Here is a 27,300-nt window from a genome sequence, read left to right as displayed (position 1 = left end):
ATGGAAGAATTTTTACATTTTTATCTTTTGCATCATACATAATCAGATTTTTTCAGAAGAAGATACGGCTTTTGGCAGAGAATGAAATGGATTTTCTATCACGGCATATCATGACATGTGTAACTCAGCGACAAGGGAATTTGAAATTCATAACCGTAAGTATTGTTCCTAAATTCAAATTTAATAACAGCTTATAAATATCTATTCTATAAAATCATAAAATGCTTCATATTTCTGTCTCCTGCAGGAAAGAAGTTTAAATACCTTTCTAAGACAAGCTATGACCCCGCCATCAAGATGGTATTATTTATTCAGCTGGCTGCTTGCAATACAAAAAAAAATATTCTCTGCCATGCAGTAAATAAAATATATATTTAAAACTCTACGCAATGTCTATAAGTTTTTTTAAAAAGAACAATCTCTTACCCATCTCGGCGTGTTGAGTTATTAATGCTGAAAGCCTAGGGGAAAAAAAAAGTCACATAATGAATACATATTTTAAAAAGGACAGGTCTATTTTTAAAAAGAATTAAATCTCATAGATGTATAAAGTTACTCACCTATTAGCTTGTCTTGGCAAGGGACAGAGAAGATCGGATAAAAGACAGCTCAAAACTCTAGTTTATATACCGTTTGAAAGGGAAGCAAAAGTTTTTCTGATCACGACTCATGCTGCTTCAGGAAACAACAGCCGATCATGATGTGGATTGAAAGATACACAATTACCGTGAAACAATGGCACCTCATTAACAACCCATTTGAAAGGAAAGGTAGAGAATACACATGCTGTCTTATCTATTCAGCTACCTGCTGAAGGATGTGACTATGTTAATCTACTCAAACAGATGCCTCCAGGCCTTTGCTTATCTAAGCCACAGATGTCCTGTTATTTTACAGGTCAGCAGGATGACCCCTATTCTTTCAGAGTTCAGTTTAGGAGTGGCATTTAGATCCAAAAAAAAAGTGATTCTTTGATATTACAACGCTAATCAGAAAGGGTAAATTAATAAAAGAACAGTGTATGGCGGATTTATGCTCTTTATTAAAAGGATGCTGTACAAATTTTTAGGAGCCTCAATATGTCTTGACAGATTTTCATTGGGAAAAAGAAATGACTTATTTTTTCACCTTACAGCCAAACTGAGTTGCTTCCTTGTGATAAATAAAAATGTTTTATACTATTCTAAAATGTATACAAATACATAAACTGTTGCTGCTGTGACTTTGAGGTTCTATAACGTCTGTTTGCCGATCCAACCGCCTAATATGGCGGGGAGTTCGTTTGGAGTCAAATGCTGTATTTTGAAATTTAGTTTCACATGTATTTTTAAAAAGGGGCAACTTGTTTATCATTTATCATAACTTTTTTTTTTCTTTTCTTTTAATTATTGGTTATAAAAATTTTGCGAAAATCCATGATCTTTACAGTCCATTTAAGGGTGAATTTCTGTATACTTCTAATGAAATCATCTGCTTTTTAATTCAAGCATTTTTACATTTGTGGCATAAATTTATTCTGTGACCCCTGCCTGTAAATAGCTGACCTGTGTTTCTGTGTGGTTAGCTGAGGGAAACAGCAGTCTACCCCTGCTGTTTTTCATGATTTACAGTGATTACCCATTATCTCAATGACACATCATTTGAAAAGGAAAGGAAGAGAATACACATGCTGTCTTATCTATTCAGCTAACTGAGGAGGACCTGACTATGTTAATCTACTCAAAACAGATGGGGTCTGTATTTTGCAGGCCGTCAGGACTATGTTTTATCTAAGACACAGAGGTCCTGTATTTTTTACAGATCAGCAGGATGACCCCTATTCTTTCAGAGTTCAGTTTAGGAGTGGCATTTAGATCCAAAAAAAAAAAAAATGTGATATTTTTGATATTAGAACGCTAATCAGAAAGGGTAAATTAATAAAAGAACAGTGTATGGCGGATTTATGCTCTTTATTAAAAGGATGCTGTAACGCATACATTCTTAAATCACAGGGCTTTTAGAAATAATAATCTCAAAGAATTTTGAAACACACACACACACACACACACACACACACACACACACACACACACACACACACACACACACACACACACACACACACACACATACACAGAGAGATTCTAGGAATCTTCCTTGGGTATAAACACGTGGAAAACTTTTTTACTTTGAATGGTATTAAAGACATTTACTAAAACATGGGTTTTTTATACTGCTCAACTTATTGCTCTTCACTATTTCTAGCTTACTTACTAAAGCTGCCTTCAAGCGTCTGAAATATTCATTTGGGAAACAGAAATGACTTATTTTTTCACCTTACAGCCAAACTGAGTTGCTTCCTTGTGATAAATAAAAATGTTTTATACTATTCTAAATGTATACAAATACATAAACTGTTGCTGCTGTGACTTTGAGGTTCTATAACGTCTGTTTGCCAATCCAACCGCCTAATATGGCGGGGAGTTCGTTTGGAGTCATATGCTGTATTTTGAAATTTAGTTTCACATGTATTTTTAAAAAGGGGCAACTTGTTTATCATTTATCATAATTTTTTTCTTTTCTTTTAATTCTTGGTTATAAGATTTTGCGAAAATCCATGATCTTTACAGTCCATTTAAGGGTGAATTTCTGTATACTTCTAATGAAATCATCTGCTTTTTAATTCAAGCATTTTTACATTTGTGGCATAAATTTATTCTGTGACCCCTGCCTGTAAATAGCTGACCTGTGTTTCTGTGTGGTTAGCTGAGGGAAACAGCAGTCTACCCCTGCTGTTTTTCATGATTTACAGTGATTACCCATTATCTCATTGGCACCTAATTTGAAAGGGAACACGACAAAGGGAAGTGTCTACACATCCTAAGATTGTTACTATTTTTATCTACTCAAACAGATGGGTCTGTATTTTGCAGGCCGTCAGAACTATGCTTATCTAAGCCACAGAGGTCCTGTTATTTTACAGGTCAGCAGGATGACCCCTGTTTTTAAAGATTTCAGTTTTTAGGAGGGTATTTAGATCCAAAAAATGTGATATTTTGATATTAGAAAGCTAATCAGAAAGGGAAAATTAATAAAAGAACAGTGTATGGCGGATTTATGCTCTTTATTAAAAGGATGCTGTAACGCATACATTTTTTTTTTAAAAAAAAATCACAGTGCTTGTATAAATACACAATACATGTTATGAACACAATAAAGTGAGTATTATGATATACAGTAAAGTCCATATTGTAACGCATACATCTAAATCTCAATGTTTGCAGAAAAGCACAATACAGTATATATCTTATTGGTTATTATGTTGTGAGAAATAATAATTTCCCTCCTGAAGCAGAGAAGGACATGACAGTGCATTAGATCTGCATTCTCTGATACCTGAAATCCTAAGAATGCAATAGTTACATCATTTGACTACCCCCGATGAGGGTTTACAATGCATATTTATTAAAAGCATACATCTAAATAACAGAAAATATAGGACAGGCATTTTAGTTTTTACAGAAGGTAGAAACACACAATACAGGCTTTTAAAGGTTATATATTCATTTAGGATGGTTTCTCTCTTGAAACAATGAACCCTGATGATTCCAGATGAGCCGTGGGACCATAAAAGCAATCACACTCAAGGCCATCTTCCAAGATAAATGTCTTATCCTGTGTTTGGGAATGAAACATAATTTCAGTAAGTTTTAAAAGAACTTAAAGCCACATCACTAACATAGCCATAACTACCGGTTTTAAAACAACCCCCCCCCCCTCCCCTCCCCCCCCCCCCTTATAACAGAGGTTTAAATGTCCATCTTTTAAAAAGAGAATTGTTCTTACCAGAAAGCTTGCATTTTCTTCAGCACTCTCAAAACCTTCATCAGGAGGCTGTGCCAACACTTGCTGCTCAGGACCATTGCCATGGACCGGTAAATCTCTTTTTATACCTTGTTCATCATCTTCCTCATCGCCCCACAACATGGTACAGGCCAGTTTTCTTGTGTTTTTCTGCTTCGGGTTCGCCTTTGCAGAAAAAACAAAAACGTCTTCTGCAGGCTTGACTTCTCTTGTTAACTTTTCTGGGTCTTTGGGTAGGCTATTCTTTAGGCTTGCCGGATTTCCTAATGGACACAAGGGGCTAGAGAACCCCACCGGTCCGTTGTAATAAGCTTTGGGCTGCAGGCGTCTCCTGGTTTTTCCCGCAGGCTTATGGACGGGCTCCGGAACTTTGTTCTCCTTCTCCGCCATGTCTACAAAACCGCAGGACCTTTGCAAAGAGCTGACAGAGCGCGCAGAAGTGTCCCCGAACCACGTTTTTATAGCCTCTCAGCAAACTCCCCGGGGCTTTCCCACCCTTGCAGGGCCTAGGGACAAGCCGGGGCATGTCCTACGACCACCCCTTTTCCAGCCAAGGCCCTCCAACCGCTCCCCATTGGTCTACGGGGTCGCGGGGTGGCACGCAACCTCGGGGACCAATCCTCAGGCCACCCCAGGGTCACGGGGGACCCCTGCCTCTAGGAAAAGGCTCCTATAGGCTCACGGGGCCCCCGAAATCCCTGACGTCACGCAGGGGGCTGGGGCAAGCCGAGACATGGTCTACGACCACCCCTTTTCTAGCCAAGGACCTCCAACCGCTCCCCATTGGCCTACGGGGTCGTGGGGTGGCACAACCCCTCGGGGTCCAATCCTCAGGCACCCCTAGGGTCACGGGGGACCCCGGACTCTAGGGAAAGACCCCTATAGGCCCATGGGGACCCCCACAACCCCTGACGTCACCGTTCGGACCACCCCTTCCGCCGGAAGGGGCCTGGGTCCAGCCTAGGCGCCGGAAGTCCCTCCCCTTCCGGTCCAGGGTCCCAAAAGGGGGCGTGGCACCTGTCAAAATTGAGATTGAATAAAGCTACCACTATCCTACTACTCTCCTTCACCCAACATGCTTCTTCCTCCTCAATTTCTAACTGTCCCCTTCCCCCTTTCTCATGTCCTGAAGAGTGCCCTTTAGGGTACAGTACCCTCATGCTCACATGCATCTGTAGTACTTATTAAACAAATAGTTTAACAGTGCCATTACATTAATAAAATGCTTTGGGATATGTGGTGCTGTTGTTGAAATTGATAAAAATTAAAAAGATATTAAAAAGCAGCACCACAGCATTAGGGACAACTGGCTGTGACAGGCAACCACCGCGAGGGCTCATTAAAAATTAACGCTGACTTAAATCGATTTTAAGTCCGAGTTCAAATAAACCACCCTCTGGCAGAAAAGTAGAATACCTCACTTTTGAGCAAAAGAAAGTTATTCCCTGTCAAAATAGTCCATGCTTCCATGTGCATCGTGTAGTCACCTTTTTTTTTAAAAAAAAATCAATTTAAAATGTGCTAAACCTGGTTCAAATACCGTTTCCCTTCCTCCCAGTGTAACCATGCCGTCAGAAGTCCTAATTCAGTCACACTTTAATCATAGGAATACATATGTCTGGAGAAGAGGAGACACTTATAGCCTCTACACTAAAGTCTGACTCCGGATGTTTTGAGGCTGTCCCTCTTGTGGGGTGGCCGTCTAGACGCAGCAGTCCTCCCTCTTCAGGGAGTTAATGGATTAGGGATTCGATGGAGAGGCGTATGGCTATTGCGCTCACCTCAATGTATGTGGGCTCCACAAAATTCAAAGCACTACTGAATAAGACTACACACAGTTTATTATGAGGCATTCCTGCGTCACAGCTATACAGCTTACTTACATCATAGCTGTAAAAACTCTTTAGAAGAGTCCTGAAGAATATATACCTGCCATGTGGAATGATAGTTTACAACAATGTTGAGCAGAGGGACGGTTTTGTGGTTTTGGTGTGTGATCAACAGATACTATAAATCCTGACGTGAAAGCCATTGACAGGATGCATCACCTTTTCAATTTCACCTCTTGATCCCACCTTACAGTGGTGTCATTTTCATATTCTGGTTGGGCTGCCTGTTTTTTGTTTTGTTTTTAAGGCAACATTTTGTGTTTGGTTGTTTCCTTTGGTATCTCCCTATGTTTCTATGTTTTTTGTTGTTATTTAGAAAAATACTTTATTTTATTTTATTCAGAAAAACTTGTTCTTTTGTGGAAAAATCAGGGAAAGGCCACACGGTCAAGGAAACAATGCAAATACCTTTAATACCATTAAGAATATAAAACAAAGAAACAAAAAATCAAACAAACAGTGAGCTTTTAATGATAAATCTTCTTCAAGGCTGCGCATCAAGTTCTTATGGGTAGTTCCAAACTCACATGACTGATGGTGTAAAGCAGAGGTCGTCAACCCCTATAGCCTGAGCCAGACGGGGCCGTGGAGACAGACCTCCCGCCCCCATGCACTCCCCTCCACACAGCTGCTTTTCACATGTGTGCGCGTGCCAGTGCCGGCATGAGTGCTCCCCCACCCCTTCATGCATGCGCCCAAGCACCCGCACAAAGGGGTGGGCAGGCACACGGGTGGGCGGGTAGTCACTCCTGCGCCTGCAGGAAGGGGTGTGGGAGCATTCAATGCTGGCACTTGCGGGCACACGAACATTCATACACTGCTTTGCACATGCACCCAAGAGCACTCATGAATGCATCTGAGATAGAGTGCACATGCGCCGGCATGTGCCTGCGTGAGTGTGTGAGGTGCCCCACCTTCTTCAGAGGCTCAGCCAGTCTGCGGTCCCAAAAAGGTTGGGGACCGCTGGTGTAAAGGCCAGGTTAGTTTCTTAGATGGAAACGGATATCTGAGGATTTCTAGGAACTCGACTCTAATAATAATTGTTCTAAGTTCTGAATTTTAAGCAGAAGAAAGCAGTCATCTCAAGACATGGAAGCTGCTGGTCACCTCCCAACTTTTTTCCTGGAACTCTGGTTGTTACCTTCTGTTAGAGAACAACACTGTGAACACAACATGGACTGTCCTTCCAAATTGGCCTTTTGCTCCATGGTGTGTAGAGGGTGCACCCAGATTGCCAGTAAGATCCAACTATCAGCTCAGTCAGCTTCTCTGCATGTTGCCCTTCATTTTAGGAAGGAGAATAGCTTGGGGACATTCTCTAATATTTCATTTTGTTTCTGTTCTCATCATGTCTCTCTTCAGCCTCCTTTAGCAGGCGGAAAATCTCTGTGTCTCTCTTTACCTCTCTCTCTCCCTGGATCATTCCGGTGAGGGGTTATGAGACCACCAATGAAAACCTGCTTTTATTTAAATAACACCCAGATACCGTCTCATTATCACATTCATTTTAACACATTAACTGGGTTACGTCTGGAACCCCAGCTGAGAATGGCTCTCATTAGAAGTGTAATCCTGTTGAGTTAGTCAACTAGAAAGAGTTTGTCCTAGAACAGGATGAAACATTATATGCTGATGCTCTTCCAGTTTAAAGTCACAGTGAGGACTTTAAACAGGAAGAATTTCAAATAAAATTATAGAGCTTGGAAGTAACTTGTGATAGATAATTTATTCTCTCCCCCCCCCCATGATAATGGTATAGATGTTGAACCCTGCAGCTGTAAAGTAACAAGGGAAAGTGTCACTCCTTTAGCTGTCCTACTATAACTTTTTAATTTCTTGCATATACGGTCCTTACTGAAAGATACACTGAAAGCAGTGGGTTTGGAATGGGCTGAAGCGATTTGAGCCATCAAAATCTCTTTGTGTTGGTTCATCTGCTGACAGAACATCTCTGCTGGCTAAGACCTGCCAGCAGAAGAACAAAGAAAAGAAGACAAGGAAGGAGGCAAGTTATGCCAAATCTAAATCTTCTTCCTCCCAGGGACATACCTACTCTGCTGATACAAATTCAGGCCAAGGGGGGGGGCATTTCTACAAAACTCCCAGTAATTCTAGGACGTAGAGACGTTTGGACACAGCACGACTCCAAACAGAGCTGTAAGAACCAATTTTGGCACCTGACGCAAATGCACCATCTCCCCCTAAGCCATCGGCATGAACCTTCCTCAAGAAAAAGAAGAAGAGAAGTATTGCAGTGTTGAATTTCTGGTTTAATTCCTCTAGCTGCACGGCAGAAGTGTAGGGATTTGCATAGAAAATTGGTTCAAGTTCTCTAGATTTATCTACCCCCAGCCATCTTGGTTAGTTTGGATTGCATCTATAGTTATAAGAGTAGAGCCTCCCATAGCCCACATGTTGGCTAATGCTGTGTCATGTTCCATTGTCCTTGTGCAGATTGTGAGATGGATGCAATGGAAGGATGCACCACAGGCTGGTCATTTAATGGCAGTATTTCCAAGATTTCTTTTAATGTTACTGAAAGCAGCTATTTCAGTTTTTTTTTTTTTTGTGAAACATAAAAGTACTGTGTAACTATTATATATTGTAACTATAAAAAGGCAACTAACTACTTTTAGGGGTTTGGTACTATCACTCCAACTGCTTACTTTTTAGAAGTAACATTCTAAGTAGTGTGGACTTTTTATCATTGTCCCTCTATCTAGCCTGAGTATCTGGATTTTAAGCACGAAATTTGAAGGAGAGAAGGCGAAGCAAGCATGTCCTGAAGGTGTACAGTCAATCGTTGGCATTATCTGCTTGTTTGTTTCTTTGTTTAGCTGTTATCAAGTTTTACTGACTGGTGCATTGTTCCCCCCTATGGCATGACTTAGAAGTAAAAGTGCAATGATAAAGGAGATATAAAAATAGAAGACCCCTGACTGATCAGTCCAGAAGCCTATCTATTCCAACATCTGAAAATTAGATTTTTTTTATTTGACACATTTACTGAGGATATGACCAGAGATGACCTAACGTTATTCATGGATACAGAAACTTTGAAAGTTTTAGTGAAGTCACAGCAGATAAACAAAGAAGCTGAGCTTATGAAATAGAAGCACAATATGCAGAAAGACAGAGGAAATTTTATGAATTTTAGATGAAATTTAATACAATGGTTAATTTAAATCTGCAAAGTATATGTATTTGGATTAATTGTTAAGATAAAGTGACTCTTCCATACAATACTTGTGCAACTTTGACTGTAGGACAACCTTTATAGAACACGATATTTGTCTCAATCCTCTTCTAGTGTCCTGATTAATACTCACTATGTTCTTTTCTGTATAAGTATCAGTATTACCTACAGATTAGGGAAGAAACATCTATGGCCCAGAATCCTGTTAGTTGCACCCACCAGTATAAACATCTTTAGTGTGACTTTCAGTGGAAGCTCCTACAAGCAGCTGGCATAAGCATTCCCTGTTGAACACCAGGTATGTGACTTGACATGCCTGCTCTGAATATTTAACTTTCAGCAGTTTGCCCATGACAGCTATGCTTGCTGCAATTATACAGGCAGAAGCACACAACAGGATTCTGGCTTTTGCTGCCTACTCGAAGAAGAGACAGGCTTCTGTGTTCTTAGAGGGAAGTTACAGAACCCAATGGAATCCAAACAGAAAATTAATTCATATGGGCATTGAAGAAAATGTTTAAAATAAAACAGGGAGGTTTGAGCCTCATGGGGAAATAAAATAAAAGGAAATGGCATAAAATAATGGAAACCTAGCAAAACTAGCTACCAACATGAATTTGACACAACTCCGGGAGGCAGTGGAAGACAGGAGGGCCTGGCGTGCTCTGGTCCATGGGGTCATGAAGAGTCGGACATGACTTAACAACTAAACAACAACAAAGCAAAACTAGAGGTATTCAAAGCTATCCAGGAACCAAAAATCTAGCCTGAGGATGAAGTGATTGTGGCTTACAATTGCAAGGAAATATTATTATTAAGGAGGAGTAAAATTTACCAATATCAGTAGCAAAGAGTAATCAGAATTGGGCAAAGAATTAGTGGAAAACCCAGCACTGAAAAAACCTATCACACTGAAAAGCTATTGAATGCAAAATGATTACCAGAAAAGCAAATTTCTCTTCTCTTCAGCCTTATTCTTTCTTCTTGTGAGTAAACTCTGTTGGCAAATGAGAGAACAGAGATGAGTAGAGATGTAACCATCATTGGATAAATGTGTAAAAATGGATAATCAGGTGACCACAGGGCACATCAAGCAGCACCTAGTTGCCCATGGGGTGGATTGCCACCCTCTATAAATGTGGGGCACTGTGTTCCATCATGTTCCATCATGCTCAATCCTGCACTGTTGGGGTTAAAAATGAAAGATCTACTGAATGCACTCTTGTGCTCAGTACCATTTACACTTGTCAAAAACACAGCTCTGATGATTGCTTTGTGTTTGGGTGAGAAGTGGTTGACTGAAAAAAAGGAGTCAGTTTCTGCGATTTCCCCTTACTTGGTGTCTTCCTGTGAATGGTAATGAGCACAAGAAGGTATCCCGTAGACCATCTCGACTGCTGCCATTGGTATTGTCAACATTGAGGCTACCTTTTGTTATGGAAAGCTTTGCATTCTTTTTCCTGCTGGCAAAGCAGGTGTGATATTGTGTTGCAATATTGGGCCATATCCTGCATTTTGAATCATGGATACAAAAGCACAGTACCCCACATTTATAAACCTGCATTCTTTTGGCTTGGGGTGGGCAAATAAACCAACCAGAAATAATTCTCCTAGTTCTATATAATCTCCCTGTAAATCATAGCTAGATAATTTATCTTTTCAAGGGAATGTTCTTTTTTCCATAGACACCTGGAAATACACAAATCCTGGCATATATCCAGATAAGGCTGAGGTTCAAGTATCTGCATAAAGGGAGGGTCTTTGTGCCCTGATCTGTGTGCCCTTATCTAAGCACAGACCACATTCAAGGACCAGTATATACAACAAGTGATGAGTATGTTCATTGTGCTCCCTTTCTCGCTGTACTTGTCACTCTCTGTCCTCAGAGGACAACTGACTGCATTTATCTGATCTGTTGGCTGTAATAAAGATGTCTCTCTCTGTATGTGTCTCTCAAGTGACTGCAGATAACAGTTTTTTTCCTAGCTGTGGAGACTTACCTGTGTTTCCACTGCTTTAAAGTTCAACAGAAAGCCCCTGTATATAAGGACAGCTCTCCTCCGAGAACATTCATCCTCCGTAGTAGAGGGTGATGAAACTGGGAGGAGGGTTGGTGTGCTCAACCTGACTTCCTCCTGCAAATTTAGAACTCTTCTGGGTTCTTTGTGGCTCTCTTTTAAAATGAATATGCAACCCCAGTTAAGTCTGCAAGGATTTGTTTTTGCAAATCAGGTAACAAAGCGGCAGCAGAAATGCACACAAATTGCAATAGGTTTGCAAAACGTCCCTCCAGATATGTTCACTTGGAAGTTTGGAAATCTGTTCAACCTCATTCCTGTCTCTCAGAACCATCTCTTGTACACTTGAAGGCTCAAAAGTAATTCCAACCTTTATGATCTATTTCAAGGTGATCAGAGTCAAATCCCTGCTGTGAGAAGAACATGAGGTCCATTTCTAACCACCTCTATCCTTTTCTAATCTGAACTTAATGGAGCAAACAGATACCAACAAATCTCCCCGATTCTGGCTGCTCTACACTGGCTTCCTGTTTGTTTCTATCCTAACTTCAAGGTGGTGGTTTTAACCTACAAAGCCCTAAATGGTTTGGGACCTCCATACCGGACAGCACACCTACTGTACTCCCAGCTAGGACTGCCTGTCCTACCTGTTCATCCCAGGCAGGGCAGTTGAGAGAGCTGAATCTGAAAGAGGCCCAGAGAGAGAAAACAAGGTATCAGGCTTTCTTAGCGGTCGCTCCTCGGCCATGGCATCAAACGTCATCTGCTATTCGCCCGGCCCCTCCACTGGGGACATTTGAGAAACCACTAAAAACTTGGATATTCTTTCAAACCACATCATCTTCGAAGCCCACTGGAACAGAAGCCAACAGCCGCTAATGTCATTGATTACCACCACATTAAATATTTGGGTTTCTCATATTGTATTTTATATTTAGGTATTTCAAAAAGTATTTTATATTGTTTGCTATTGTTTTATTCTGTTATATAATTGAGTTGTATTACACAAGTTTGTGTTATTTTTGTGTTGCGAGCCGCTCAGTGTAGCCGCTGGCCAGATGGGCAGTATATAAGTTGAACAAACAAATAAATTAAATAAATAAATAAACCTTTACAGGCGAACTGGATGGACTTGCGGACAATGTAATGATTCCAAAGCTCATTAGAGTACATGGTGGTGCCCTTTTTTAAAAGTTTCTTCTGAAGACCTATTGTAATGTGATACGCCAGTAAAATCTTCATATTTTTAACTATGGGATTTCATACCTTTAATTCTTGTGCTGATCCTCTCCCACCCCATGGTGCTAATCTGGCACAAAGAGAAAGCTGCCTTTTAAAACTGTGCAACAATGGCAATTGTCATGAAATTCAAGCTTTGTTTCAAAACGTAACCATGGGGCTTTTTGTTAACCATGCAGAAATCGGAATCCCCTTAAACGTCTGACTGTGCAGTTGGGGGAGCTGATGTCACATTCAGATCAAACTACCTTTCACCACCTGATATCCCCACAGCAAATAAATGAATGAGCAAACACATATGTTTTCACTGGATATTTATAGGCATTCAGGTCTGCTTCAAAAGGGAGATGTTTCTGTTCCTGAACTGATACATTATATAAAGTGACATTTGAAACTGTGGTAGCATAAAAATGCTTCTGCTAAAAAGTTTCCTGCTCCCTCTTGCCTATCACTTCCCTCTCCCCACACAAACACAATTACTGAAAGTTCATCCTAAGGTTTTGAAAACTTCCAGATGATCATGGTGGACTATAAATCCCAGCAGCCTTATCAATACAGGTACTAGCCAATTCCCCCCAAATATTCAAAACCAGATATGGACTACCTCAAAAATTAGACAGGGTCTTATATTAACTTTTGCTCCAAAACTCATTAGGTCTTATTTTCAGGGGATGTTTTTATTTTTTTTAATTTACAACAATCTGTATTTATTCAGATACACTCATGTAATCTTCTGGTTGCTGCACAAGGGTGGAGGGCGGGGTTTCACTTAACTGGGGCTTATTTTTGGGGTAGGGCTTATATTCCAAGCATCCTGAAAAATCATACTAGGGCTTATTTGCAGGTTAGGTCTTATTTTTGGGAAAACAGGGTGTTCATATCCCTGGGGATCCAAATATGAATTGTGGCACCACAGGTGTCATGGAGTCTCATTCTCTCCCCCCAGAGCCAGCCCATCTACTGCATAATTCTGGGGTCCTTCATCGTTGTTGTTTTGCCAATCCAGGAAGGAGCCTGGCTGGTTCTCCCCGCCTCCCGATATAGATGGCCATTCATCAGTTGAGCAGGGAGACTCCCCATACCACCTTCTCACTGGAGTGGTCAGCTATGAGGGGAAACGGGGAAGCATCATCCAGGCATTTTCTCTGAATGGCATGATGAATGGAGGACCCCAGCACTGCAGGGGGACTGGTGAGTAGACCAGCCAGTTATTGAGGGAGGAAATGGGCCTCTGTGGCAGCTATGGTGCCTCAATTTGTATTTATATCCCGAGGGATATGAATAAAATAGCTCATGTCTATGTCAAAATTCACTTTTACACCACTGTGCTGAAAACTATGGCTGATGCTGAAAATGAGCACCTTTATGTTATCCAGTGTGGCAACACGACAGCAGAGTTTAGAGGGAGAAGAAAGAAGAGATCATATGGGAGTGTTTAGCAGGTGACCTAGAGAGTGGAGGTATGAGATGTAAGAAGATGGTTAGGGAAATTCATTCATTCATTCATTCATTCATTCATTCATTCATTCATTCATTCATTCATTCATTCAGTGCCTGAAGTCCTTATCCATGGAATATCAGATTCCAGCCATGTCCAGGTTAGCCTTTAAGAAACTTAGATTGATTGTCTAGTTATGCCCCTATCGGGTGTGTGTGTGTGTGTTTCACAATATTTATACATGTACTATTGCTCTCTAAGACTACTACAATCTTCTCTATGTGGGGCTGTCCTTGTTGCTGGCCTGGAGACCACAGAATATGGTAGCCAGACTGGTGTCAGATGTGAAAAAGTTTGATCACATATCTCCTATTCTGCACTGTCTTCTTGTGGTTTTCCAGGCCAGGTTCAAGATCCTTGTTCTAGTATATAAAGACCATTATGGTTTGGGGCCTCATTATTTGTTAAAGTATCTCTCCCTCAGAACATCAGCCTGTGCCACCCGTTTTCCTTAGATCTTACTACTCTGGGTTGCCATGCTGAGAAAGGCCAAGAAAACTTTGTGTCAAAAATTGTGCCTTCTTGGCTGTGGCCTCATCCGTATGGAATGGACTCTTGGTAGAAATCCATCAGAACTCTTCCCTTCCATTGTTTAAGAGGATATTAAAGACTGTCCTGTTCTGAGAGGCATTCAAAGACATCCTCACATAAGTCAGTCGCTGTATATGTTCCCTGTTTCACCAACATTTGGGCATTTTATATATTTTTTGTTTACTCAGATATAATTTATGTTGGTGTATTGGGTGGTGCTGTTTTGTTGTACTGTCATGTTGTAAGTTGCTTCTAGTAGTGCTTTGCACTAAGTCATACCACTGACAAACAATATATAAAATGCCCAAATGTTGGTGAAATGGGGATCATATCCCCCCCCCTTGCAGGGGATGAGATGTTTATCACCAATTCCAGTTTCCTTTGGTTGAGGCAATCCATCATTTTTTGTAACACATGCCTTGATTCACCGATATGCAGACTGAACATTCATGGAGCTATAAAGCCTGAAAAGGTGTCCCAAGCCAGGATGGGAATCATGCGCCTCAGTAGGAAAAGAGAAAGAAAACAGTGCTGCGCTGATTTTTTTTTTCCATTACAATTTTGACAGTTCAGATTGAATTCAAAAGAAAATGAATTTTCCTTGAAAAGAATTTCGAAGGAATTCCCACAGGTGAGAAGAACCTACAGGTGAGGTTCAAGATTCTTGTGCTAACTTTACTTATGGGATTGCTCTAGGAAAAAATGTAAAAAAAATTTTTGGGGCAATTTCTGGACTATAAATACCATAGTTCATTCAGAGAGTTCTACCTACCTTGCAGCCCCCTGACAAACACCTGAATGGAATTCAGCTGGGCGTAAGGCCTAAACTGGAAACGCCATTCAAGTTTCTTGCACAGGAAGAAAGTTCCCAGGTGCCACTGGGGCATGAATAGGAAGCTTGAACAGAGCTAGGCTGAACTCAAAGCCTTCCAGTCTAAGGTGTTTTCTCAAGTGCATCACATTTGGGTGTTTGTCAGCTGTCTGTATGGTGGACAGATCTCCCTGAATAGAGAATTATGGTATTTGTAGTCCAGAGAATCCAAAGGCCCCAGCCTTAATGATCAAAGTTTTTCTTTGGTTCTCAGATCTGTAGTACCGTGAAAGGAACACGAGTGTTAATAATGATTTCTCCTTTTTTATTTTCAACAGATTATCTCAGAGGATTCTGTTTTTTGCCCCCAACGTGCCACTCCTTCATCCATTCACACTCATTAAGGACTATTTTGCTGCAACTGCATCCATTTTTAAAGGCACCTGCTCATAGGACGAAAACCAGCAAGTAGGTAAGATGTTCCTTAATTTCCATAGTGGTAGTGAATTACATGAATTGCAATGAAACTGAAACAAGCATTGGGAAATAGTTGAAAATCAACTCCCAGAATCGCCAGCTGGGAGATTCAAGGAGAGGTGGTTGCAAAATATAAATTTCCCATCTCTGAACAAGTGTAAACAAACATTCACAAGAAAAAAAAAGCTTCATATACATTTGTACTTGCGGAGCCTTTCTATACACAATAAGAATCCTGACTATGCTCTACACACATATATCTGCATACAGAGGATTCAGTTAGAAGTCCCATATGATTGCACAGCAATAGGATAAAGATCAAGTCCAAATGTTTATTATGTATATGTACCAAGTGATCACCAAACGATGAACTGTATATCTATAACACAGGAAGTATCTATTTTATTCTTAAAATATTTTATTATCAAGGCATCTGGGACTTTGTGCATTGAGATTTCAAGTGCTTTGAGATGTTATGCTCATTTTACGTTCTATTGTGTGAACGGTTTTAAACACTGTTGTCCATTAATTGATTGTGTTCATTGTACTGAATGGGGAAATGGGTGTTGGAAATGAATGAATGTGTGGAGGAACGATGGATGGAAGAAATGCAGTTATCTGTGTTCTATTCATATGATAGGCCATATCTAGTTTCTTATCTCAAGAACAGGGATATACATATTGGCCTATTTTAATCTCGCAAGTGGAGATTTAAAAAAAATGTCCACTGGACAAAATGTGTATTTTTCATATTTGATATTTTTTGCAAGTAGTCTGCAGAATGTTTTGCATAAAGAAAACCCACACCCTGGAACAGAAAAGTTTGCATTTGGCTCCCAAAACTACTTAATTTCATGCGCTGAATCTTTGTATGTGTTAAAGATCTATGGAGTGCCTCTGTGTATGAGGAATGTGTATCTATGTAGAGAAGGAGTGAAGCACTGTTGTAATTTCTTATTTGTTGGGTTCCCAGAGGCAACTGGTTGGCGAATTGCAACCTAGACTAGATAGATCTTTAGACTGACCCCTGAATTTCTCCCATTTGTACCAATTGTGAGAACAAACACTACAATAACAGTAAGCGCAAGACTGGGAGACATCAAGCAGGGATAAGAATTCCAGTCAATGCTCTGGTGCTCAGAATGCTACCACTCCCCAGCTTCTGTAGCAATCTACAGATTAAGAAGCCATTTGCATCCTTGTCCCCCCAAAAAACTGCAGATTTGCACACTAAAAGAAAGTTGACACTCCCAGAACAATATCCATCTGGAAATCAACCGTGACAGGCTCCCTACAGTATATTAGCTACTTATTCCTCATAAATAATTGAATCCTGCTTTTACATATATGTGTGTTTTTCTCATTCATATAAAGTATGTTGTGTTAATTTAAAAGATGTACACACATGTGATAAATAGGAAGATGCACTAATTGTATGGTTTCTGCTTCTGCCGCCTACTGGGCAGGGTACTTAAGTAATTGGTCACCCACTTCTTACTTTTGAAGCTATACACCTTATGCTTGCTGCTCCCCATCCTGAGCAGTTTAATGAGTTAAGTTGTGATATTATACCCTTTTCCTTCTTGTTGCCAATTCATTAGACAGTATGAGTTTGCATTAATTACTAGTGGAGCACAGCTATCCCTAGACCTGCTTGTCATTCTAACAGCAGTCATATTAATTTCATATAGATTTTGTTAACTTCATCTCCGCTAGCCATTTTTCTGTGGCTAACTGTCAACTTGGCGGGGTTTCTAGCTACAAGGAGGGAGCCTTGATGAAAGGATTCTCTCTAGGATATTTGATTCTAGGAAACATTGAAATGTACAGCCAAGGGGTGGAGAACTGTTTTCCTTGGGGAACAGAGTTGGCCCATGTGGCAGTATTTATCTGAACCTTTTTAGGCTTCCTAAAACATGAATACACTTTATGCATTTGAGTCGGAGTACTCTCAGCTGCTTCTATCCAAAGATTTTCCATCTGGCCTACAACCATTTAAAAACAAACTCACACAGTTACCATATTTTTCTGTGTATAAAGCAACACTGTTTCCTAAAATAATTAGAGGAAAGACTGAGTGTCATTTTATACATGGTAGTAAGGATGGGAGTGGGATCAAAGTGCTTTGATCCTTGCATTCCCCATCCACTTTTTCCAAAGAAAGTGGAGGGGGGAAGCGATTCCTTCCTTCCCCCTCCACATTCTTGAGAGGAAAGTGCTTTTCCCCTCCAATTTCTTTGCAAAAAGTAGCTTTCCCCCTCCCAAAAAGTAGAAGGTGTAAACAGCTTTTTGCAAAGAAAGTGGAGGGGAAAAGCACTTTCTTCCCAAGAAAGTTGAAGGGGAAAATAGGAATCAAAGTGCTTTGATCCCTGCCTTCCACCTCCACTTTCTTGCAAATAAAGAAATTTTGGGTTAGAAAAGTGGGGGGGGGGGTCTTATACATGGGGTTGTCTTATACATAGAAAATACAGTAATTTGAAGGCCACAAGTCTGTTCTTTAGTCCTTTACAGATAACGGTCTGTGATGCATCTTGTTATCCTTTCCTGCCGTTGTGCAAGGCAGATCAGCAAAGCCTCACAATTGAATTGGTTTCTCAAAACTGTCCACAAAACAAGATGTTGGGGGTCTAGCCCTATTTCCCTGGTGCTCTCAAAGTTTTTTAAAAAGTGATTTTGTTCCAGGAGTATTTTTTATCCTTTATAAATGACACCTCTGCTGATTTCTCATTTCTTCCTCATCTTTACCTTTTCTTGATTGATTGCTGGTCATTTCCTTCAGGCCTCCTTTGCCTTCTTACATCTCACACCTCCTCTCTCTGATTTATCTACTAAACTCTCCCCTCTCCCCTCTGACTTCTTCTTTCTTCTCTGTCTCCACTCTGCTGTCTTGCTGCCACTTTGGAAAACATAAAGGTGTCAGTTTTCAGCACCACTCCCATTGGCCCCAGTGAGTTTTGGATGTTTGGGGGGATTAGCTAATATTGAGATAATTATAAAAAGTGGGGTTGTAAAATAATCCATGGAATTTGGGGGTACCCAGAATTCACCATGTTATTGCAAAAGCTTTTATACCATGAGTGGTCTTACTCATACAACTGCAACCCAGTGATTGAGCAGACTGTACAGGCTAGAGCACAACTAGAAGCAGTTGTGCTCCATTCAACAGCTCTAAGAGTTGTGCTCCATTCTTAGAGCAGGAAACTGTTGTAGAAATTTAACAATGTTTGAAACTAATTTAATATGTCTAAAATGCCCAGTTTAACTTGTAAACAACTATAGGTTGCCTTCAATCTTTCTTAAAGTGGATCAGTAGAGATTAGTAAGACCTAAATTTTGTGGATCTCTCTTATATATAATCAGGTCTGGATCCAAACTAATTATTTTAAAACATTTTCTTCCCATACTTTGTTATAAGGAAATGATTCCATCCTACTTCATAGATGATACTGGCCATGTCTATTAGACTTCACAATTGCTTATATGGCACAGTGATTCCTATTTCACATGGGGAGTGAATCTCTCCAAGTTTCAGTCTGAACTTTACAGGAGCTGTCTAAGTTGTGGAGCCCACTTGGGGGTTGGGGTTCAGCACAGCAGATAGCTCATGCAAAGTTCAGCCTAACACCCAAGACAAATGATGATCTGAGAACGCTCCCAACTTTCTTGAAGACACAAATTCCAAAGGAAGCTAGTGCAGTTTTACTACTCTTATAGCTGCCAGGGTTTAGCAGAAACCATTTGTGTAATATCTTTGGTGCAGAAAATGTTCTTCTTGAGTTCTGCAAATGCTAGCCATATTTCATATATGCCACAAACAAACAGAACATGTTATTGCTTTTTCCATTCATATCCTGCCCATCTAATGCCAGGATGGGTGGCTAACAACAGTTAAAGCAAAACAACTCCACCACACCCACAAGGACATAAATAAAGAGAACCAAAAACCATTAAAACTGAGGATGTCCAAAAAAGAAGGAAACCTGGACAGCGAATCAAAATCAATAATAAATTAAGTTCATGTGTCCACAAGGATGTCAAAAGGGGTAAGCTATTTCCAATGGTCTCTTCAAACAGTATTGTTTTACTCTTTTTATATAGGTCAGAAAATATACTTTTTACCAATTAGTAATGTAAAAGCAACCTTTTGATAGTAAAAACAAATACAATAAAGAAATGAGTGTGCATATACTCCACGACTGCCTACCGCTCATTCTATGGTCAAAAGTCTGTTTTCTCTGAATGAATTTTCTCTGGCAAGTTAGACCAACAGCTGTAAGGAGGAGACTTTCAGGTCTCAAGCTCATTATCCAGATGGATGACAGCTCTTCAATTAAATTTTATTGCAGAAGAAGGAAAGAGGATTAAGGCACAAATGGTCTGTTAACAGGTTTACTTCATCGTTTACCTGAAGACTGAGTTATATCTGTGTAGTTCAAAACACCTTTAATTAATTTTTAGAGGTGTTTCTCCTTTCTCCCCCCCCCCCTTTCTTGACCTGCTCATAAAGGAGAGTCCTCAGCTGCAGAAGGAAAGCTGGAGCATTGTTAAAAAGCATATCTTTCCATCTGCACAAACAGATTGGAAAGTGGATAGTTCACTTGAGGCAATGTCAAGCACTTTACCTGCCGGCCCAGTTAATTGAGAATGATATTGGAGGGGTAGAGAGCTATTGAAACAAATGAGGGAGATGGGCCACTCCAAAACAAGCATAAGTGAATTAGAACTAATGAACCCGATTAGAGTAGATTTGCGGTGTCACTTTAAATACGCTCCAACTCCATTCATCTCCTTCTACCTGATCTGTCATTGCATGACCACTTCAAAAGCATTCAGGCAGTTCAACTTAGTGATGGATTTTTGCATGCTGGGAGGGGGGATTTGATTGAAGGGTAATCCATTCCATAAGAGCGCTTGATTTCGGTTTTTGTGGCTGAAGCGTTTTGACTTCTAACTTTTTTTGTGCCTATTGCTGGCTGTGACTCAGGGAAGGGGTTTGGATGGCTGGCAAAGGGCCAGCCTCTAAATTTATCTGGATTATATTGATGGCAGAACTCCCGTGACCTATTGAGCCTGAAGCTGCATCTCTTGCTTGCTGTTTAATATTCATGAAATTTACTGTCGCTGATGGGGAGAGAAAAAAATAAGTTTGATCGTCCTCCCTCTTCCACCTCTCTCAAAGGCACTCTAAATACACCAGTGATTTGGATTCTCGGATACACTAATCCTAAAATTGTGTTGGAATGTTCTAAGGTTGGAATGTTCAGATATTTCCAAAGCCCTGCTGAGCAGAAAGGAGAGGGGGGGATGTTTGCCAATTCTTTATGGGTTTACCAGCCCCACCCCCATTGCTCACAATGGGAAAGAAAGAATTTAAATGAACAAGGGATGGAAAAGGATTTTGTTGGGCTCAGCAGTTTCAGGGAAGTTGTATTTTCACATTTGACACATCATGAGGAGCAATGCACAACATCTCAAGATTTCACACATCTTCAAGGCTCACAGGGGGTTTAAGAGAAATAATTCCAAAATAATATATAACCATCATGACTATCAACCATGTGTTGCCTTATCCTTTATTAACTGGTTTAATCCACTGTCAAAGTTGTTTGAATTTTCTAGGCAACCCTTTCCTTCACTCATTTCAGTCATCCCAAAATGCAGGGCACATAATAATAGGTTCAAGCTATCAAGAAAAAAACATTCTAACTGCTTGAGCAGTATGGAACCAGTTACCTTGGGAGGTGATGAGTGCACCAACTCTGAAGACATTCAAAAGAACATTTGACAACCATCTGTCGGATAAACTTTGATTTGGATTTCTGCACTGAGCAGAGGATTTGGTTTCAATAGCTTTATAGACCCCTTCCAACTCAACTGTTCCTGATTTATGATTCTCTGATTCTGTTTTTCACACTTGCTTACAGTGACTCAAATCCCAATGTGGGGGGGGGGAGAGAGAGACATCATTTAAACACCCCTTCCAGCCTCCAGTTGGAATGAACTCAGCAAGGAGCTAGTGCAACAGTTCTAAATAAATCAGGTCTGTCTTTCTATTCAGACAGGAAGGGAATAGATGTCTTGGTATTTCATAAATTGAATCTGTACTGAGGCAGGTTTCCTACCCCAGATTAATCTTTTATTCTTGCCAGTTATGAAGTAACCTTGTGGCTGAAACAAATGTGCTGTGGAGGGTCTATGAGTTGGTCTGCTGCTTTAAAGCAACTGCAGGAAGGTCTGGTTTTGATTGGAGGAACTGTGGTCACATTGGAGACTGGTTGCTCTGATGTTATCCGGCAAGACTGGTTGCTCTGATGTTATCCGGCTGGAAGATTTTAATCAAGTTAGTCTGAACTTTAAGGGGAGCTGTCCAGGGTACTAACATTTTCTGAGAAGTTGTTTCGGAACAGGGTTCAGTGTCTTTGATAATAAAGTTCAAACTAAAACCCAGAGTGTGCAAACTGCTCTATTGACCTCAGAGCCATCCAACACCATTGGTCCTTGCGAAGGAGGTGTTCCTGTATCAAAATTCATTGCAGATGCACATCAAAACACCTGTTCTACTCAAACAGAAAGACACATTGTAATAATTATAGTAAAACAACTTTAATAAAGACAGGTATCAGGGAAGTGAGGTAGAATAGTAGCTGGAGTCAGAGTGAATGACAGGTGGTAGAGTCAACTGAGAAAGTTGGAGAAGGATGGAGAAGAAATTTTGAATATTTGTACAAGGAGATGAGGCCAGAGCACAGTTTGCTGTCCTCTGAAGATGCCGGCCACAGAGACTGGCGAAACGTTAGGAAAAACCACCTTCAGAACACGGCCAAGAAGCCCGAAAAACCCACAACAACCATCAGATGAGGCCCTGTTGAAGATAAGGCCATTGACGGCTGTTAATCAGTGTGGGTACATTTTTCTGTAGGATAAAGGGCAGTACACATCTGCATATTAGTAGCTGGAGAACATGTAGTTATGCAGTTGTGCTCAGGTCCTGCTGGAAGTCTCCCCATAGTGAACTGATTCACCACTCTGGCCAGAATCCTCTTCACTTATCTGATCATCAAATGACAACTATCCAAGAGTTTTTTCCACTCATCAGCAGGTTCTTCTTGTGTGGCAGGTCATGCACTGGTTATGAAGTTGGATGCACAACCAGTTGTATGACAGATTGTGCAAAGTACAGCCCACCACTGGGGGAAAATGCCTGCATGATTGTCCTTGTGCTTGTTTGTTGTTTGTTTGTTTGGGTCTTGGTCCCTGTGAACTGAGGTAGGACTCTGGTTTCATCCAGCTTGTTCTTCGTATATTCTTTCCTTTTAAAACGATAGGTGCTCATTAAAAGTAGCAGGTCAAGTTAATCCAAGACACAGGTGCAACCTATTGAACCAAATTCCCATGGGCCACTCTAAGACAATTAGATGATCACTCCTGCTATGTCCAACAAGTGCCCCTGCAAAATATGTGCAGAAGGAAGGTTGGGAAAACCCCGAAGTTTGAAAAATTCAGAAAAATAAAATAAAATTGATGATGCCATCAGCAACAACAACAACAACAAAATTACAGGCAAGCAGAACTATTAACAGAGCTCATGAGCATGTCCATAGAAGGTTGATGGGCTGCGGAGATGGGAGCAGAAGGGCTTATTTCCTTAGCTTGGAAAGTGTAGGTTTCTTTTTTGAATTGCAATTGTCTAAAAAGTAATATTTCCAAGCTCTGCTTATTTCTTACTATTGAGTAGTTATTGTTCACTTAGCTTTTCCCCCACTCTTTTAGAATAGATGTGCATTGCACATAGAAGAGTAGTGAGTGATTGGATTGCAGAGATCCTTAGACTGGGTCTGTGCTGAAAGCAGTGGAGGGTGGGGGGGAGGATGACCTTTGTTATTTGTCACCTCAGCAAATCATGTTGTTTCGCTGGCCCAGTGATGCGTAGAGCTGGAAATAACGAAGATGAGTACAATAGACTTTCCTGCAGACTGCGTTTTCTAGGTCATTTAATTCTCTCGTGTGCCTTGAGAGCCTTTCCCGACACAGTTAATGGTAACGGATTGTCACATTATCCCATGGATGGTAACCTGTTTGGTGGCATGCCAAAAAAATTTCTGTCCACGAAAAGCTACAAGTGGAAATTGGAGGCAGGAGGGACTACACTTTTTTCAGGGACACGCCTGTTAAGGATTTGAAATAAACTGTGTGTTCTGGGTGAAATGCCACGTACATATTTATTGACATCTTAGACTTGATATGGGTTGTGAGGGAAAAAAAGGAAGATTTTTTTCAGTGAGTGTGGGCTTTTCCTCCTAATTTCTGATCCATTTTACCTCAGGCAAAAGCCATAAATGACTGGGAAAATGTTTACTCGAACAGTGAAGAAACTTTGACTCTCTAGCCAGCTTGGCCTCTAAATCACATCTGGCCCACCCAGTGATAAGGGATTATGGGCATGGTAGTCACTCTCTCTCTCTCTCTCTCTCTCTCTCTCTAATTTATATGCTGCCTTTCTCCCATAGGGGTCCAGGGTGGCTCAGAACAACGCAAACTGTACAAGTTTAAAATAACAAGTTTAAAATACTATGCAGACTATATTAAAAACAGATACATATTAAGCAAGATGAAAACCAAGATTAAAAAATGGCAATATAAAAAAACATTTAAAATATCTAAATTTCATAAAGAGAGTGTTCCCTAAACCCTCACTTACTGCCTGCAAAACCTGCCCCAAAGGGAAGGTCTTTGCCTGACAATGGAAGGACAAGAGGGAGCAACACAACTTGGCTCCTCAACGCAGCTCATTCCAAAGCCTGGGAGTAGCTGCTATTTAGTCCAACAACCTAGAAAAACCACTGATTCTCCTTTCCTGGTTTAAACACTTAATGGGCAGGCAAAGTGCCCCTCATAGACCGAAGCAACATTTTTGCAGTCACCCTATGTTAATATGGGCAAAAAAACTCCACCGCTCCTTGTATTTGGCACTACAATGCTGTTTCCACTTTTGGTGGCCTAAACACAGCGTGTGTAGTTGTAGGGATAGGATCAGAGTAAAACAGCAAGGAAAAAAAAAGACAACTGTGCTATGAATATTGTTCATAAATTTTCAGATCGCTGGTTAGCATAACTACTGTGGGAACAAGTAAGGTTTAAAGAACGATAAACATAATGTTAGCTAATCCACAAATCTGCCATGCAGTTAATTATCCCTGAAGTGCTACAGCTTTGTGCTATGATTTTGGAAATAAAAAATTGTGGCAGTTCTGTTGTGCTGAAACCCTGAGCGCCTGGTGGCATTCATATTGTGATGTGTTTTTTTTCCTAATTAGATGTCAGCTATAAAGAAAACTGTTGTGAAAACCAGCCTCTTAATGTCTATGCTAAGCAATGTGTCTCATGCCCATAGAAGGCATAGCAACCAATGGTGGGAGGAGCCAGGACTGAAATGTGGTGCCAGTAACAAAAACGGTGAACAACCATTCATATTCCCTCTCTCTTTCTTTTTGTCTCCCTCAGTACATTCTGTCAGAAAGTGTATCACTTCCTACTCAATTAATTCAATCTGTAGCAAAAAGAGAGAGAGACATCTCCCTCCCAAAATTAAAAATGCCCCCACCCATGACTACTCCCCTCTTCCTTCCTACCACTTCTCTCTCACACTTAAGAATATGACACTAATAATTCAAAATGTGTGTTTCTGCCTACCTGAATCTAGCCAGGGCACCCAGGTGAGGCCTTTGGAGAGAAATCTTAGAACTGCAGACCTGGAAGGAACTCTATGGATCATCTAGTCCAGCCCCTTGTCAAGGTGGCAAAGTGGGGAATCAAACTCCCAACTTCTAGTTTCCACAGCCAGATACCTAAACCACTGAGCTATGTTTGGGACCAGGAGCTTTCTCCCATAGGAGAAAGCCAGTACCCTTAAAGGACCAGTCTCCACTGCAATGAAGTACACTGCTAATGTAAGTCGTTTGTGACCAGTAGTAAGAATGCAATTTGTCATTTTATTTACCCTATTTCATTTTGAATCCCACCACCATGGCTAAACACACATAATGTGAATATATACACCTGTGACTCTAACACTGGGTTTCGGGACTCAGGACTTGGTACCAAAGGTTTGGACTTGGACTTGGGACTTGATACCAAAGACTCAGACTTGGGACTTGGACCTAAAGACCTGCCAACATCCCTGGCAGATTGTAATCATTGAAAGAACATCCTGACAAGAACAATAAGTGTATTTGTGTAGTGATCACCATTACAAAGGACAGGTCGTATAAAATAAATGAAAACATGACTCAAATAAAAATCAACCAGGATCAGCACTCTGACAAAAACAATTTGCTCAGCTTTAAAAAATGCTCTCATCACTACAAACCTTCCTCCTTTAAAATGCTTTTCTAAAAGCAAATCGGGCCAAGTGTTCAGAAGTATACAGGAAAGATCTATTAAATGGAATATCTAAATCTTTGAACTGAGTTGCTCCTAATTCTGCATACATTGGTCAAACAAGTAAGTGGTACTTACATTAGCATATTCTCATTTTTTCACTATATGACAGTCATATCTGAGGTAATTTTGAGACCAAATGTATACAGTTTTGCAACCCTGTTTATGTGAAAGGAGTATCGTCCCATGAATCAGTATTAAGATATAAAGCTATATAAAAAAGAAGGGAGGAAACCCAGCCAATCTTTCTTGTTTCAGTCTCCTGCGATTAAAATGGTCAGGATAACTGGTGTGAGATTGATTCATACAGCCCAGCCTCATGCACACTCGTTGCCTACAGTGCATTACTGCATAGTTTAGGGGCATAATTCATCCTTTCCTCAGTGTGAGACAATCTCCTCCCTCCCCACCTCCTTTCCACTTGAGCAGGACGCAGAGATGTGCAAATCCTTTGTCGAGAAGTGCTGATTTTGCTTCTCTTTTATGAGGAGCAGTTCCCTACCAGCTCTCACTCTTTCGGCAGTGGAAGGGGCACACACATTGGTTTCTCAGAATAGGGCTAGAAAGTGCTCTGAATATTGTGTGATCCAGGTTCTTACACTGTTCTCAGTTCTGAACTGATACATATAATAGCAGGCCTTGAACCAATATATGACATCCTTGGACAATCCTCTCAGCCCCAACCAGAGGCAGCTGTTGGATCTAATATGTGTGGGGTAGCGCGCCTGCTCCTGATTTTAGTCCAGTCTTTCCAGAAGCTGTTCAAGGTGTTGAAATCAGACTGAAATTAGCCTTGTCAAGTCAAGAAGTCGGGCGCCTGAACATCACCCTAATACATACAGACCTCTGGGGGCAAATCAGAAGCCTGTGCTTGTCACAGCTGGCGTTTATCCCCAAAAGAGTTAATTCCAGGATAACACAAGACCATCATTTATATGAAAATTTATCTGGGTATCAAGGTCTTTTCCCTGTTGCAGTGAGTCCGGACTTGTCTAATTCTGCAAGCTTTATTATCTACTTTTACTTCCATTTGCATTTCATAAGAGAATGTGTATGAAATCTCTTGTGAAAAACAGCATGCAAAGAAGCAGGGAATGGATTCAAATAAACGAAAGAGTTTCCTAGCTTTGTTATACCTCCAACTGCAGTTGGCTTAAGCTGATACAGGCCTTCTGAAATCAATGGACTGGTGCAATGAGCTCAACCTAAATCATATAAAAGTCTTTCATATTAATTGAGCATAGAACAAGCTGTTAATGAATCACATTCTTTAGTATGTTACTCAGAAGGAAACCATGGCTGTGTCAGAGCCTAAATCTTTCAATAGGATAAATGCTTGGGAATTAAACACTTCAGTTATA

At 40.6% G+C, this 27,300-nt stretch overlaps 2 protein-coding genes and 1 long non-coding RNA gene across 6 annotated transcripts in view; 2 read left to right on the top strand and 1 right to left on the bottom strand.

The window, feature by feature from the left end:
* Positions 1-45: 45 nt before the first annotated feature.
* On the top strand, positions 46-383 carry LOC144588077 (uncharacterized). Its single transcript, XR_013543414.1, has 2 exons — positions 46-155; positions 248-383. It is a non-coding gene; the product is annotated as an uncharacterized LOC144588077 (long non-coding RNA).
* A 2,458-nt stretch (positions 384-2,841) lies between these two features.
* Positions 2,842-4,412, bottom strand: LOC140705577 (uncharacterized). Its single transcript, XM_078390104.1, has 2 exons — positions 3,826-4,412; positions 2,842-3,654 (listed from the first exon to the last, which is right to left on the bottom strand). Exons 1-2 carry the CDS (start codon positions 4,231-4,233, stop codon positions 3,547-3,549), a joined length of 516 nt encoding a protein of 171 aa, XP_078246230.1. The 5' UTR covers positions 4,234-4,412; the 3' UTR covers positions 2,842-3,546.
* Positions 4,413-15,362: 10,950 nt separating this feature from the next.
* CNTN5 (contactin 5) overlaps positions 15,363-27,300 on the top strand; it is a 590,502-nt gene continuing 578,564 nt past the window's right edge. For 2 of the 4 annotated variants that reach the window (XM_078390096.1, XM_078390094.1), the window contains exon 1: positions 15,363-15,493. The gene's annotated coding sequence lies outside the window, so the exon portion shown is untranslated. Of the gene's footprint in view, positions 15,498-27,300 lie in introns of all 4 variants that reach the window. The other 2 variants (XM_078390095.1, XM_078390093.1) reach the window with 1 other exon arrangement.

The sequence above is a fragment of the Pogona vitticeps genome, chromosome 3 (genome assembly GCF_051106095.1).
Source record: "Pogona vitticeps strain Pit_001003342236 chromosome 3, PviZW2.1, whole genome shotgun sequence".
Taxonomy (NCBI): Eukaryota; Metazoa; Chordata; class Lepidosauria; order Squamata; family Agamidae; genus Pogona; species Pogona vitticeps.
Note: the sequence above shows the minus strand (reverse complement) of the source record. Positions and strands in the feature narration are given on the sequence as shown.